Raw genomic sequence first — 16253 nt, forward strand, 5'->3', positions numbered from 1 at the left:
CACGGATTGAATAAATCCACTGGTATGAAACAGTAAAAATCATAACAAATCCATACGAACTCCAAAATTTGCATATTATATATCGAAACGCTCGTATCAACAAGTAGAAGATATATAATACTAGAAACAGTTCCTAATATGGCCAGAACGCCACCACAGGCAGTGGCGCACCGCCGCTGGCCAAAACTCATTATTTCCCAAAACTCCCAACATCAAAGAGTTTCATCTAAGCATGCTTGTGAATTTTCATAACTAGCTCGAAGTCAGAAAACAACCATAAAGGGTCAAAAACTATCTCACAAGTCGTGGATCACTGTTCAATCCGAGTTGAACCAACTTCCACGTAAATCGATCCAAACAACCACCACAGATCGATCAAGGAGGCTGCTCTGAGCTCAACCAAGAAGACTTGAAGCCTCGCCGACGTCGGAGATCGGAGAACCAATCGGGTCCGAAATCCTCAAACTTTGCCTCCTTGCAGCACAGCTGTGAAGGAGAATTGCTGCTAGAGGACACCAGAGGGAGGAGCAGAAGGCCGAGACGAGCTGATCTGGAAGATTTCACCGCCGGAGCTCGCCGGAAAATCCGGGTCGGGTCAGCCGGGTTTCTTCAATACTGAAGGTGCAGCCGAGAGAGAAGAGAGAGAGAAGAAACTTTCCGGAAAAGGAAATGGAATTTTTTTATGAAATAATTTCTGATTTTCTCTATTTATACTAAAACGGAAACTTCTTCCGATAGCCATAACTTTCTCATACAAGCTCCGATTGACGCGTACCGCATGTCCACGAACTCGTATCGACGCGCTCTACAACTTTTGTGAAGGAAGTTTTCGGAGAATCTCGACGTATCAAAAGTCAACCTTTGCAACCCCCCTAAAACCATATTCTTCGAATAAAAATTCGTCCGAAACACTTCCGCTCCATCCACGAGCCACGAAATCGTCCAATAATCACAGATTAGATTCTGGAAAATCCTCGGAAAATAAATACGAATTTCCGGGGCATCACAAGGGCGATCCGTGAGGATCCGACCGTTGGATCATCGTATAAATCGGTAAAGATGATCCTCTAGGTGATCCGACCGTTGGATCGTCGTATAATTGTGATATGTGAATTATTTTTTGTCAAAAAAGGAAAGGAAAAAAATCTAAAAAGATAGAAAATAGAAAATTTCAAAATAGAAAAACAAAAAAGTTCATATAGAGAAAATGACAAATGCGGGGGTGGATAACCCGTTCCCCGCGGGGGCGGGGCGGGGAATCTCCCAATTAAAAATATCCCCAGATGGGGAACGGGGGCGCGGGGGAAATTTGGGGCGGGGGCGGGGGCGGGGGTGGGGGAATCCCCGTTTGCTCATTCTTAGTTAGGACTTGATATTCTTATGGAAGGTACTTGGCTTGAATGCCTATACATGGAATCCCAGGGTCCCCGCCCCATCAATCTCAAACAATTCATCAACTCAGCCCCATAAATAGTTGCCTAAATAATTGATCAGGACGAGAAGCCTGTGGTTAGCTTCCTATTTTATAACATTGATTGTATCTTATCCGTAGCAAGCTTGCGTGTTAATGCTTTCTTCCTCCCTTCGGGGACTCCTGCTAATAATGCTTTCTCCTCTTGTTTTAAGTGGTCGACTAAGTAGGATGAAGCATCGAATGGACCTGGACTAGTCAATACCTTAGTGCCTAATTTTACCCAGTCTAGTTGTAATATCCATTTCCCATTCATTTGAAATCGACAATCAACACGCCTAATTAGTAAATTGCATAAAAAAATATCCACAATTGTAGAAAATTTCTTCTCTGTAATAGTATAACCTTTCTGGGTAAAACATAATCATACATAACTTACCTGCCAAATCAATATCATAACCCGTCTGTAAATCTCTCTAAATCCGACCAAAAATATAGAAACCCATCTTTATTTAGAAATTTAGGATCTGAATTTCCTACATATCTCACTGTTACAGATTTACAACACCCCAATTTTTCTCCCGGAACAGTTTTACTCTTCACTTTTAACTGAACGTAATTATAGTAGAGACTGACGTTATTCGCTCTCCTCATTCCAACTGCCACAACGGTACAAAACTCCCGCAGCTTCTCACACGTATACGACGTCGTAATCTCCCTCTTCTTCTAAAAAGCCGTGTCTAATCTGTCATTTATATGTCCCGGTCCAACCTCCCACCCTTCTCTCCTCACTTGAAAAAAACCCTTCGTCGACCCCAGAAACGGCGATGGACCGGAAGATCAACCTCATCGACATTCTCAAAGACAAGGCCTCCATTCTCCGCGCCACCCTCTCCATCAACCGCCACGTGTCGTCCATCCACGTCGCCATCCTCCGCGCCACCTCGCACGACCCATCGTCTCCGCCGTCCGATGAAAAGATCGCCGACATCCTCGACCTGGGCCGGTCGTCGCGTCTCGCTGCGTGCACCTGCATTGACATCCTCATGGACCGCCTGCACGTCACCCAGAACGCGTTCGTCGCGCTGAAATGCCTCTACACCGTACATAACATAGTATCCAGAGGTTCGTTCATTTTCAGAGACCAGATTTCTTACCACCCGAGTTTCGGAGGGCGTAACTTCCTCAACATGACCATGTTCAGCGACAAATCGGATTTGGATACGTGGGAGTTTTCGTTGTGGGTGAGGTGGTACGCCGCCGTGGTGGAACAGAATCTGATGGTGGCGAGGGCAATCGGTTACTACCTAAACACAGAAAATCATAATAAGGTTGTGGTGGCTCTGTTGAATTCCGATTTGGTGGCCGATATCGAAGTGCTAGTGGGATTTGTGGCGAGGATTAGCGACGCGCCGGAGTCATTGAGCCTGCAGCGGAACGATTTGGTCTACGAGATCGTCAAGGCGGCGAGTGAGGACTACAGGGCGGTGCAGCGCGAAATTTCGGTTCGGGTTAAAGAAGTCGAGGACAGAGTGGAGAGGCTGAGTCTGTCCGAGTTGACTCGGGTGGTGGAGGCGCTGAGGAGGCTGGAGGATTGTAAGGAGAGGCTGGTGTTGCTGTTCGTGAACCGGAAAAGGAACGACGGGCTGTGGGAGTCGGTGAGGAAAACGAGGGCGGAGCTGGCGGAGACGAAGGCGCAGAGAGAGGAGAGGAGGCTGGTGGTGGTGAGGACGGTTAGTAGGAACAGAGGGAGGGACGAGTTGAGCGAGTCGACTCAGTGCTGGAACCCGTTTCTTGAACCAGGGCAGTTGCTTCTGTTACCATCTGGCGGTGGAGGAGGAGGAGGGTGGCTGGGAATGGGCCCCAGCCCGATAGCCGTTTGAAAAGTGTGACGTCACTCTTTGTCGGGGTCGACGGTATAGATTTGTTTCTGGTTTGGGAAATTAGGGGTTTTTGTAGCCGCGTGCTCCCTAATAAAAGTATGAACAAAAAATAGAAGAAAAATTATAAGCGTGAAGGATATGATCAGTAAATATGGTACGTTAATTTTTTGACATCTAAAATTGTTCGCAAGTACAATTATTGAATGCACCCAGGTGTTTTTGCATATTTTTGTTACCAGTTATTTGAGCTTATGGTAAATAACAAGGGCGACATGGTTTGTATTCTTCTTACTCATAGACGTTGTGCATAGTAGAATTAATTGAGATGAGTTTCTGTTTAGAGTTTGATGAAGTGGCTTAAAGTTATTGATGTTGATTGTGGTTCTTAATTTGCATATAGTTGTCTAGAACTGTCAACAAGGGTTTATACGTTGTTCAAGCTATTGGAATGATCTAAATTTGGAATGGCATTGACATAGTGATTCCCAGTTTACCACTGTTTGTCTGAGTGTGTTACTGATGGATCATTTCCTGAAACTATAGCTTGGAAGGTTTCTTGAATAGTAGCTATGGCTTCCATTTGGCAATACCATCATTTCGTAGATTTTGTTTTTATTTTATGTTGCTAATTGTTTATTTTCTTACTAAAATAAGAATTTGTTGCTTTAACTTTATATTAATACCAAGTCCAAAACACAATGAATTGCTACATTGGTTTGCTTGCTTTTGTCATCATGTCAAGGCACTGTAATCTATTATTGTCCCCATAAGAAAGAAACAACAAAAGAAAAAGCTCACAAGGATTGTCCTAACGGCTAGTAAGGCAACTTTAAATGATTTCGTCGCATGTGGTCAAAAGGAAGCTAGGCAAAGACAGTATGCCAATGCCCTTTTCATTATTCCGTCGAACGAAAACGAGAAACACAATTAAGTGAAATGGAGTCTATTGAGGGATTGAGGATTTCACAATTTGCTTTATGTCAATTGTCAAATGAAATAGAACCCTTTAAGAAAAGAGGAAGAACATGTAAAATGTTCATCTTGATCAATATGCTAGAATTCCGAATTTCCGATAGAAAGAGAATGGAGTCAAGAATTAAAGATCTTTTAAGATAATGGTACTTTTGGTCTTTCATTTGTACGTTTTTGCTTCTGTTCTATTGAATATTGATCCCTCCTAATTATGAGACTGGCTCCTACAGAATGAGCCAGAGTAATTGGATTAAAACTGCAACACTTGAAGGGATTCCTCTTTTCAAAATTTTCGTTCGCTGGGAAAACATTAAACTACTGTATTGTTATGTTGACTTAAAGGGAATATTGAACCAAAATAAGTGGATGATCGAACTCGAATAAGCATTGGACTTTCAGTTTTCATTGCATCTTTTATTGTTCTTATCTGCATTTGAACATTAAGAAACAAAAGTAGGAGAGATGAGTCCTGCTCTGGCATCCATACTATATTTGTCTGACTTCATGGGTTTTGCTCGGAATGAATGGTCTTCCAATTTTTCTAGCAAAACACCCGGTACTTGAATACACAAAATTCACTCAGTAGTTCCCAGTTTTATCGGTAATGCTAATTCTCAAAGGGGTATTTGTCTATTACCTATCGGAATTTTTTCCTCAAAAGGGTTTATCTAATGAATCGAATACAAACTGTACATAGAAATTTTTATCAAAAATAGTATATACATAAATAATTACATCATGCTGTAATTTTAACGAAAATTTGATGGAGATACCATTTTGTTCTGTAAATAAAATTATTATAAATACCAATTTAGAGAAAATTTTCTTCTTAGATGAAATCAAATATGTATTGAACTTTCTGCTTTCATTGAATTTATGGTTTTATTGAATTTTCTTATATGCAGTTGGACATTAAGAAACGAAAGTAGTGGAGATAAGTGTTCTGGCATCCATACTAGATTGTTTGACTCCATGTGATTTATTTATTTATTTGGCAATAAGAACCATAAATAATAAGGAAGGGAAAAAAAAAAAAAAGAGGGGTTTTTGTCCATTTACCCCATTTTTAGAGATTTTTTTCCCACTTTACCCCGTTAAGTTTTTTTAATTCTCTCTTACCCAACACACTCTAAGAAAGTCTTCTCGAATACCCAATTAAGATTTTTTTTTTTAATACCATTTTACTCTCACCCCTTTGTTACTTAGAGAGAGATAGAGAGAGAGAAAATGGAAGAGAGAGAAACCATAGGAGACTTTACCGGAGCTCGGTAGCCGGAATCCGGTCACCGGCCGCCGCCACCGGATTTTTCTAAAAACCTCACTGGAAATGTTTATTGCCCCCCAATAAACGTCTATTGCCCCAATAGTCTATTGTCCCCTAATAGACGTCTATTGCCTCCCAATATACGTCTATCAGCTGTGTATTGCCCTCCAATAGACGTCTATTGCCCCCTAATAAAAATTTTGGTTGCCGGAATGAGAACAAGTCTTTCTAAAATTAGACAAATAAAACTTTGATTAAAGAAAAAAAAACAAAGAGATTATATCAATTTAAAACGTCTATTGCTCTCTAATAGATGTTTATTGCCCTCCAATAGACATCTATTGCCCCCCACAATAGAAGGGCAATAGACATTTCGATTACCGAAATGGGAACTAATCGTCCTAAAATTACACAAATAAAACTTTGATTAGAGAAAAAAACGAGAGATTATATCAATTTAAAACGTCTATTGCCCCCCAATAGACCTTTAATATTACAAGATAATAAAACCTTTTTTTTTCTTTTCTTTCCTTCTCGCCTTCTTGGCCTTCCGCCCACAGTCTAAAAAAAAAAAAACAAAAACAAAAGAGTTGATTTAGGCACCCAGAAATGCAATGCTCTGGGTACCAAATTGGTATTGTTGTGCTCCACCTTGCCATTTTGTCTTATACGTACCCTTTATTAGAGTTTCAAGCCCATCTTTTTCTTTAGCAGTTCCGCCAGACTTTCAACTTTCTTCTCTTTTTGGTTCTGCACTTCATTTGCATCATGACCACCTGGCTCGAAGAAACAGACCTCGAGTCTCTTTTCATATCCTTCGAATCCAATTGCAGACACGTCGCAACACCTCATTTTCATATCACTACGACGCACTCTTCCTCCAATTCAACTCCTCCGGCGACACGAGCACGAGCAACAACAAAGGCCCAGAAAGCCCATTTGAAGATCAAAGCGATAGCAAAAGGCCAAAGCTCACCGGCAGCACAAGCGACTGAATCTCCTTCAAGGCCTCCAGTGGCTTCTTGGCGTAGCCTTCGAAGCTCGTCAACCAACGGTAACACGATTGAAACGTCGCGATAGGGACCTCGTGCTGGAGTTCCTCGACTCGTAGCTTGCGGAGCTCGTCAACCATAAAGGCCAGGCCGTTGTCGCCGTGCGATTCGGGTTCGTTTTGCTGCGAAACGACAAAGAGGCGTTTGAGGTAGTCGATTGGATTTGCACCTTCACCGATGTATCACCTCCGTCGACGTAATCGTCGGCCTCGTCTCACCGCCGGCCATCTAGACCAGAGACTGAGCTGAAGGCCGTGCGCTGGCCGCGAGAGAGAGAGAGAGAGAGAGAGAGAGAGAGAGAGGCAGAAGAAATCGCCGGTGAGGGAGGGAGAGAGATAGGAGAGAGGGCATTTGTAATTTATTAATTAAATCGAGGTTAAAACTGTCATTTGATCTTATATTGTGTTAGTGGGAATAAAATTTTATTGCTGGAGTAAGTGGAATAGTTTTAGTCTATTTTTATGAAGAAAAAAAAAACCCAAGCAGAACAACAGAAAACAAACCAGATCCACTCTTAAACAGAGGGAGGACTTGGTAAACCATCAAACAGTAAAATGTCAATTAAGGGGGAAGGTGGTTGGATAACCCAATTCGTAGGACACTTCCCGCTGTGAACCAACGAAGCAACAAGGTGAGCTGCTTTGTCAGCTTTTCTAATGATCCAAGACCAGAGTTAACATGATGGATTGAAGACAGGTACCAAACTTGAGTGAGGATTGTCAAGGCTTTCCAATCTGGAATAGATGAGAGCTTGTTAATAACATCAATAAGACCTTGAGAATCTGAGAATATATCACAATATCTATATTGGGAAAAGAGCTTGCTAGGTAAAAGAAGTGGTCCTCTCCTTTTACACAAAATACAAAAATAGATTTATAAAAAGGACAATTCTTAAAGTAGAACATGAAGAATTATGCATAATCTACATTGAGTGAGTTCTTTTTCAAATTAGTATCTATAAAATTTCATCATCAGCCAATTTGGTATTTTCAGCCATACATTCAATGAAAGTGAATATAAGATGCATTATTGAGAGTTAATCTCAAAAATGGTTCTTTAATCCCAGTGATACCTTATTCCTCCCACACCCCACCAAAAGAAAAATGGTGCTAAAACCTTACCATATAGACTGGCGTACCATTTAAACAAATATATATATATATATATATATATATATATATATATTACCATTTAAACCGTAGCTTATTCTTGAATATATATTACGTGTTCAATTTGAACAAAAATATAGAATGAGATACCATTTTAGCAAAGGATGCAAGCCTTGTTTTTGTTTTGTAACTCGCTTTATTAGATGGGTACGTATGACTATAGCATGTTAACATTTCTCATACATGTCCAATTTTACGTAATATCTACAAGTTACAACTGTCAGGGGGTCATGTTACCACTTCAGACCACTCATGTGGTAACTAGAAAAAAGTCCTTGTTAAAATAAATAAGGTCCTCATCCCTTCAAAAGAAAAACAAATAATAATAATAAGGTCCTCATTAGAGTACAATAGGTTCTCATTTGAATAATTAAGTTATAAATATGGTAATTTTATATATGTCATATGTTAACATATCGTAAAGTTTCCTTTATTTTAGATTTATTAGTACAATCAAATCAATTAGAAAAAAAAATTAGGTACCAATTTGGAGAATCTTTATTTCAAGTATTTTTAATTTACTTCCGATTCATAATAGTGTAGATGAACTCCAACAGGCATTGGATTCTCTACAATCATCGAATTTTTATTCTTCTCTGCAATTTGAACATTAAGAAACAAAAATAGTGGAGATTCGAGCTCTGGTATCCATACTCTATTGTTTGACTTCACTTTAGCTGGGAACGAATAATCTTCCCATTTTTCTAGCAAAATTGAAATGGTCCTAGATCGAATTTTACCCAACATACACAAAGTAGTTTAATCAGAATGTTACAAAAATGGGTTTGATAAGTATAACAGGAAAACTTTTATGCTCCTATATGTTATTTTCCTTCAGCTGACTGGAATGCATAAGCTTCTGCTGTTATTGCTACCCCTCTGTTTGATTATCTGGTGTAGACCACTTCTTTACCCGCCGGCCAGCAGTTAGTGCCTGCAAAATTGGGTCAACCAGATAATAATTGATAAAAAAAGTGGCACTCTTGACCATGATTATCGATTAGGGCTCCCAAATTTGCTCAACAAAATTTCATTGTTTAAATGATTGTGTTTGATTATTCAAATTTAGCCGTATTTGAGTCTCTTTTAACTCACATGTTGGTTGACATCATTTCGTTAATAAATTCGATGACTGTATAGTGAGTGTTCACGAGTTTGTACCTCATTTTCCCAATTACGTCGTGCTGTGATGATAGCCAAAATCACAGTTTGTACAAGAGTTCCACCAAGGATCATCCCAGACCATAGACCCTGTTTTACATTAATTTGCACAAGTTAGAAGTCTATAATTTGGTCCACAAGCGATTTAGGAAATTTGCTTGAGGCAGACGAAAGTGCAAACCATACCAAAACACCATAGTCAGCGACCCATCCCAATACTATTCCAAGTGGGAGCCCAACAATGTAGTAGCAGAAAAGATTTACGTATGCCACCCATGCTTGCCATCCTGAGCCAACAGCTACGCCTGTCATAATGAAAAACAATTGTTTTAGAAAGGAAAACACCAGCATATTTGAGCTCACAAATGATAGATTAGAGGTTAGTTTGAGGTCATTGTATGAACGGTTGTCAACCGTTGATTGATGTAAGACCACTCCCCTCATTCACTAAGATCGCATAACCTTTGTTCACAAGTAAAAATGATAATGAAAGGAATGAGTCATTTCCATTGTAGGTGATTACAGTCTCTACTTGCGCTTTGAAAACCAGTATGCACATGGATTCCACATACACTAGGGAATCCCATTCCCAAAATTCAAGGAACGAGAATGCGATGACTCTTTCTTTGATAATACAAAAATACCCTTAAACCTAATTAAAAATATTATTACTCTACTCGGAGTCCTTCTCATCCCAGTTCCAAGTAGGTAAACATAAGAGAAAAAGAGAACCCTAAGAGTGAAAGTCCGCTCGTCCGGCTGCGCCGCCATGCTTGCCTTGGCCTCTGGCCTCGTCGGCGTGTGTCGAGTGCGGCCGGACGGGATATTGATGTAGATGATCCGAGTCGGGGGTTGGGAGGCCTTCCTTTTCATTGTTTTCAGGTGGCGGCGGTGGTTGCACAGAAGAAAGGTGCGTGGCCGAGGGTGGTTTTCCGTCGTGTGGCTGAGGGGCGCAATCGATCTGGATTCCGGGTTTGTGGATGGATCCGACTCACAGATCTTGTGGAGTTTGGATGTGATGTGGTTTCGGATCGCATAACAGCAGGGGGCGGAGGGAGTCACAGCGCAGGGATCGTTTTGCTCGGGCTCTTGAGGGATGGGGTTGTGGCGGTGGGCGATCTGATCTGCTGGTGTTCTGCCGACGGTGTCTGTTCTACAGTCGTCTGGGTCCGACAGCAACGGCGCGGTGGTCTGAGAGGTGCAATGGTGGTGGACGGGCTGGATGTGGAAAGTGGGCTGGGGTCGATGCTTGGACTCTCTCGGCTTTGTTCCAAAGGTTATTTTTCTGGTGCGGTGACGGTGCTTGTTCGTCAAGGGCAGCGTTGGGATGGTGGTGGTGCAACTGGATCGGGTTTGCCTAGTGGCGGGCTTGGCTGTTACCAAGTTTTGGACGGCGAAGGAGCGAGGGAACTGTGGTCACGACGGTCAGTGGGAGTCGGGATGATGGAGCCGCAGTTAGGCCGGGTCTGTGGTTTTTGGGCCCAATCTGGGAAACAGTTTAGTGTTTTGGTGGTTTTTTCTTTCATTGTTTTAGGTCGGGTGCACTGCAGGTGGTGGCAGAGACAATCATCACTTTGGCCTTCCTGAGGGTCGTTCCTGCCTAGTTTCGAGTCAGCACAAAGTCCGCCTGTGGCATAGACGAGCATTAATGGCTTTCTAGGAGGTCTTTCCTGTCAGGATTTGGGTTGGAAGTGATGGCGCTTTAGAGTAGTGGTGGGATGTAGTGGTGGGATGACGGTGTTGGGTTTTCTTTAGTCCTAGGTCTGACTGTCCAGAAATCCCCTTGATCGGGTTCGAAGCAACGACGAGTGTTGGCTTGGTCGATCAATTGCTGGCCAGGTGGATTCTGGGTGGGAGTTGGTGTTCTTGGCTGCGTCTGCTCCAACACGTTTTGTTGTTGCTGCCACTTTGTCTGGTGCCAGTTTAGTATTTTTAGTTAAATTTTTTAGTATGTTTGGAGTCGGGGCCTAGTTTGGCTTCAACAGTGCGTCAGTATAGATGTCCATTTTGACGTCTAAAGTGGGGAAAGTTTCGGTTGAAGCTTTTATCTCCCATTCTCATTGTAATCTTCGTTTTTATTAATGAAGTTCTTATTTGATAAAAAAAAAAGAGTAGGTAAACATAACATAGGAAATACCGAGTGAAAAACTAACCTGACAAAACGGGTTGAACCCCGTTAAGTAAAATGGTGACAGCCAAGAGGTAAGACAAGTGATCAACTGCTTGGAGGACAGTAGTGCTTGATGTGAAGATGTATGCGAACTTGTCATGTAACGCGATAATGAGCACACAGAAGAAAAGGGAGATGAAGCTCGATTCAGCCACTGCAACCTTGGTTGCAAAATTTGCTCCCTGACCATTTCCAGCTCCGAGCTCATTTGCTACCCTTACTCTGCGAGTTCCATAACATGACTTTCAGAAAATTGCTAGGCCCAAATTCATTACCTTTTCAATTCTACAAAATAATAAAAGGCAAAAGAGGCCAAAAGAAATGGTACCCGACTCCAGCCAAGAAACCTAAATGAATCATGAGCTCCCACCCATTTACAGTCATGCTGCAACATTTGAATCCAAGAAACAATAAGGGAACAAGCAACTGATTTGGTTAATGTGGTAAAACTGCTATAATAAAAAAAAGAGTTCTCCAATAAATTGGATGATACATTGATAGGGAAATGTTGTTAAAATAGAGGTCTCATACCAAACTGATAAGGCATCAACAGCAAGAGTCGCATCCGATAAGAATCCGGTCATCAATATCAAAACTCTGTAATACCAAAATTCCAAGCTGCACAGATCAATAAATAATCATTAGAATTAAGGGTAATGCATGTTTGTCAAAATTAAAGGCACAAATTACTATGGTGTAAAATTAATACATGCTCTTCCCTCATTTTTACTATGCTGCAAAGGCAAGCCTATGCCCTATGCCTTTGCTTTTGCTTACCGATGTAGATGGTCTAAGGCTCAGTTTGGTATAGCTGTGCTTATTAAAAAAAAAAAAAAACTTTCTGATGTAGTGTTAGAATAGTCAGCTGTGAATTTAAATTGTTGAGTGTTAGGTAATTTTTGATACAATAGTGCTGTGACTATAGAAAAATAATGAAATGGATATTGTGTGAATATTTTTTTAACTATATTGGTTCAAACAAGAAATTAAGATTATGTTCATCTCTATACCTTTATAAAAAAAACTCTTAGCCCACCCCACCCTTACACATGTAAGTGAGAATCGAATCCATGACTTTTACATTTTTCGAATTATAACTTATCAATATGTCACAACTCACCGACAAAACAAAACCAAAAAGAGGACTTTGAAAATGATAATATTGTCTGAGCCCGAGTATGAACCGAGGACCTGTAGTGTGTGAGACTAGCGTGATAGCCGACTACACCACCCAGACAATTTATGTTCATCTATATATTTAGTTTCACTAAGCTGCACATATTCTATATGAAATTTTGAGCAAATAACTAAGCTTAACACGTTCAAACTACTTAAACATGAACATCCATCGATTCCTGGTTGCTTTTAAGTAGGACAAAATTCAGTTTAGTCCCTCGAACTTTAGGGCTAAAATCACTTTGGTCCCTGACTGTTTTTTTTTTAATCACGATGGTCCCTGCACTTTCAAATTGCATCACCCTAGTCCAAAATTTTCCTTTGACTCGAAACATAACGTCATACGCTGAGGTGGAACCGACATAGGGCCCCACTTTTCAGCATTTGATCCTCTAATAAGGGTAAAATGGACATTTACCACCATCCCCAATTCCAAACCCTTTTTTTTTTTCAGTCTGCAATTCCAAACCTTAATACACCACCACCGCCGCTTTGACCCTCCTCTCTTTTCTCTCTACCCCTCCGAAAAGAAATAGAGACTAAGTCCAGAAGATAGAAAGAAATGGTGGACTGATTCTGGTCTTGTCTTCAAGTAGGTGGGCACAGCATCAATGAGGCCCAAAAGATGCACGGGGAAGCGGGAGAATGATCGGAAGAGAAGAGATTGTGAAGCAACTTTTACTGGGTTTCTGTATGAGAGAGAGTTTGAGGAGAGAGAAAGTAAATCTAGAATTCTCTCTCCTCCACCACTGGTGTCTAAGTACCACCGCGCTCACCTCCACCACTATCATGCTTCCCGGTCTCTGACGAGTCAAAGCCAGCCTCCATGTCGTCTGGCAATGCCTAGAAGCTTGCTCACGTGCCGGAGCCATCGTGAACCATAATTGATTTCACATTGAGCTTGAGGAGTCGCGGAGGCTCACGCCGCGCCGAACAGAGGTGGAGATGCCAGCGGCGCCCCAATTGAAACCGATGGTCTGCTTCACCATGTTCTGCTCCTTGCTGTGCAAACTAGGGTGACGGGGAGCGGGGAGCTCGCGAGAGCTAAAATCGGTGGTGAGCTGGTCCATGGTGAACTGGGCGGGCCGCTTGACGATGCCGGTGACCTCGACGGTCCAGTTGTGCCACGTTGCCTTAGGGACGACGCCGTGGTTGCGGACGTAGTGGAGCGGGACCGGAGTGATGAAGCCATGGTTCATGAGCTGGCTGAGCAGCGGCTCTGATTGAAGGGGTGTTTAGTTCTTCAATTTCTGGGTTAGTAAGATTTGATAAAATTGAATGAATTGTTGTTGTACAAGGAGTGGAGGAAAGAGAAGGTGGCGCTAACATGGTATGGCAATTGGAATGTACCCACAATTGTTTATCCGTTTCTGATTTTAGGGTTTTGGAGATTTAAGAAGATGAAGAAGAAGGAGGAGGAAGGATCAGGTGAGGGACTAGAAAGAGACGAGGGTTGTGGGATTTCGGAGAGGAAAGGAGGGCAGTTTGGACATTTTGTCTAAATTGAGGGTCAAATGCTGAAAAGTGGGGCCTCATGTCAGTTCCACCTCAGCGTATGACGTCATTTTTCGAGTCAAAGTCAAATTTTGAATTAGGGTGATGCAATTTGGAAGTGCAGGGACCATCGTGATTAAAAAAAAAAGTCAGGGACCAAAGTGATTTTAGCCCTAAAGTTTAAGGGACTAAACTGAATTTAGTCCTTTTAAGTGTATTATAAGTTCAACTAGCAGTAGTATATGCCCGTGAGTTATGATATGTTGGTAAGTTGTAATTGTAAAGGTCATAGATTCGATTCTCACTGACATATGTGAGGTAAGCTAAGGATTTTGAAAAAAAAAAAAATCTAGCAGCCAACCAATTTGATAATAGCTTGCTAGAACTCTTATTTGGAAAGATAGAGGAAACTGGGCAAGACACAAGATCTGAGCGTAAGATGAGGACTCTTTTGATATTTTAAAATGTCCACTTGCTGCTTCTAAAAACTTCATTTAGCTAGCTTTTATAAGGTGCATTGGAATTTGGGAACTTAAGAAATAAGTTGCATTCACCAAATGCATCTATCAACTTAATAATAAAGCTGCTTATTCGTAAGCGCAGCGGCGCCAAATTGGGTCTAAGTCAACTAGACTGCCTTCGCAAGAGAAGGAGAGGTTTATTTAGCTAAATGAGCGGAACATTAGAACAACTCCAACAGCTTCCCCATATTTTAGTTTTTCTCTATTTTAGGGAAAAATGAGCCTCTTTTGCTCCAACAGATTCCCTATAATTTTCTCCATTTTAGGGAAAGTGAGGAGAGAGAAAACAAAATTCCCTAAATTTACAGCAATCTCTAAAATTTTAAGGAAGAATTTGGAGATTTTAGAGATTGCTGTAAACTAGGGAATTTGTTGGAGTTGAAGAAGAAAAATTGCTTAAAGCTTTGACTTTTGCTTCCCTATAATACAAAAATTATAGAGAACCTGTTGGAGTTGCTCTTAGGGACCATCAAAATCACTAAAATAACTAGCGAGAGCCATAATCCAGGTTTCGCTAGGAGAGGGGTGGTTAACATTTAATAGTAAAGCTAGTTTACTCAATGCACTAACCACACCAAAGTTCGTGATATAGGCTGATAGGATAGGGTTCTTCGTTCTCTTGGAAATTAGCCCTTTAAGCTAACTGATACATTCTTAAAACGTGTATATCATTATTTGGTAATATAGCAATAATCTAAGAAATATTGGCGTTTGACTTTAAAAATAAATTTCAGAAATAAATAGATACATAAAGCGAAATTTAAAAAAAAAAAAATTGAGCCAAATATAGAAAGGAAAGATGCAATATTACCAGAGCATGACGCCAGAAGCAGCAGAAAGCTTGACAAATTCCCAGAGCCCAGAAAAGGCCTCCATGGACAAACCTGCCCAACTCAGCGGACACCAACCACAAGTAACATACACAAGCATCATGAAACACATGAACCACCATGAAATATCCAAAGTCACAGCCGCACCCACAAGCCCAAAATCCAAAACATAAACAAAAATCCAGCTTATCAGGGCATGAAACACCAAAGCCACCACGGACATCCACAAAGTCACAAAGTTCTTGAGCTGGCTCTGCAAGAACCTCTGCAATGGGAACATAATTGCATAGCTGAAATGCATTGGCAAAACCCAAAGGGACACCACCTCCGAAAGCTCTGCCACTTCATCTGTCTGCCCGATTAGTTTCAGAATCGGAGAAGCGTAAATGTAAACTGGCGATAGCACAACGCAACAGATGAACAACACGATCCACGATCTCTGGAGATAAATCCCGAGCATTGGGTACCTTTTGGCCCCAAAAGCTTGCCCACACAGAGTTTCCAGCGCGCTTGCCATTCCCAACTTTCAAAAACAAAATTCAAAATGTCAAGAAAACCAACCATTTAATTTCCAGTGAGCAAATACTAGTGCCTAGCTATCAGGTGTTGGAGAAATGTACCAGGAGCCCAAATGAGAAGCCGAGGATGACATTGTTGACGATCGAGAATGCAGCGAGCTCATTGTCGCCGAGGTGACCAGCGAAGGCCTGACTAATGACGGTCATGGAGTAGGCGGCAAGCCGGGCGACGATAGCGGGGCCCACGACGCGCCATAGTTTCTTGGTTTCTATCCAAACTCTTGATGGAAGGCTTTTAAGAGGTCGATCTTCAGGTATACTGTTTCTGGTTGATGGTTCTGGTAATAAGGGTTGATCAAGAACCAGAACTTCTTCTTCTTCTTCCCTGTCCATGGTTCCTTATCTTCCGATGGCCTGGTGAGACCACCAAGGAGATGGAGATAGTTTACACTTACCAGCGAGCTAGCTCGACCGTGAAGTGACATAGAAATAAATACATACGACACACAAGATTGACTAGACTCACACTTAATTGGAAAATATTCTAAGTTGGTGTTGAGTGGTGGTTACAAGACTGTTTGTTACTGAAAATTAGGTAAAGGCCGAGAGTTGGCACATTCAGGTTCGAGAAG

The 16253-nt window shown here is 41.5% G+C and overlaps 2 protein-coding genes across 2 annotated transcripts; one reads left to right on the top strand and one right to left on the bottom strand.

The window, feature by feature from the left end:
* Positions 1-2052: 2052 nt before the first annotated feature.
* LOC133706404 (putative clathrin assembly protein At4g40080) lies at positions 2053-3634 on the top strand. The gene has a single exon (XM_062131935.1). It carries the CDS (start codon positions 2239-2241, stop codon positions 3292-3294), a length of 1056 nt encoding a protein of 351 aa, XP_061987919.1. The 5' UTR covers positions 2053-2238; the 3' UTR covers positions 3295-3634.
* Positions 3635-8316: 4682 nt separating this feature from the next.
* On the bottom strand, positions 8317-16208 carry LOC133742976 (protein DETOXIFICATION 27-like). The gene is made up of 8 exons (XM_062170710.1): positions 15724-16208; positions 15085-15626; positions 11614-11700; positions 11411-11467; positions 11066-11304; positions 9099-9217; positions 8913-9002; positions 8317-8685 (listed from the first exon to the last, which is right to left on the bottom strand). The coding sequence occupies exons 1-8, from the start codon at positions 16012-16014 to the stop codon at positions 8623-8625; spliced, it is 1488 nt and encodes a 495-aa protein (XP_062026694.1). The 5' UTR covers positions 16015-16208; the 3' UTR covers positions 8317-8622.
* Between the last annotated feature and the right edge of the window lie 45 nt (positions 16209-16253).

Source organism: Rosa rugosa, chromosome 4 (assembly GCF_958449725.1).
Source record: "Rosa rugosa chromosome 4, drRosRugo1.1, whole genome shotgun sequence".
Taxonomy (NCBI): Eukaryota; Viridiplantae; Streptophyta; class Magnoliopsida; order Rosales; family Rosaceae; genus Rosa; species Rosa rugosa.

Coding starts and splice junctions, on each gene's coding strand:
- LOC133706404 (XM_062131935.1), top strand. CDS start 2,239: ATGGACCGGAAGATCAACCTCATCGACATTCTCAAAGACAAGGCCTCC.
- LOC133742976 (XM_062170710.1), bottom strand. CDS start 16,014: ATGGACAGGGAAGAAGAAGAAGAAGTTCTGGTTCTTGATCAACCCTTA. Junction 15,627..15,723: donor GCTTCTCATTTGGGCTCCTG/GTACATTTCTCC, acceptor TGTTTTTGAAAG/TTGGGAATGGCAAGCGCGCT. Junction 8,686..8,912: donor GACGTAATTGGGAAAATGAG/GTACAAACTCGT, acceptor CCAATTTTGCAG/GCACTAACTGCTGGCCGGCG.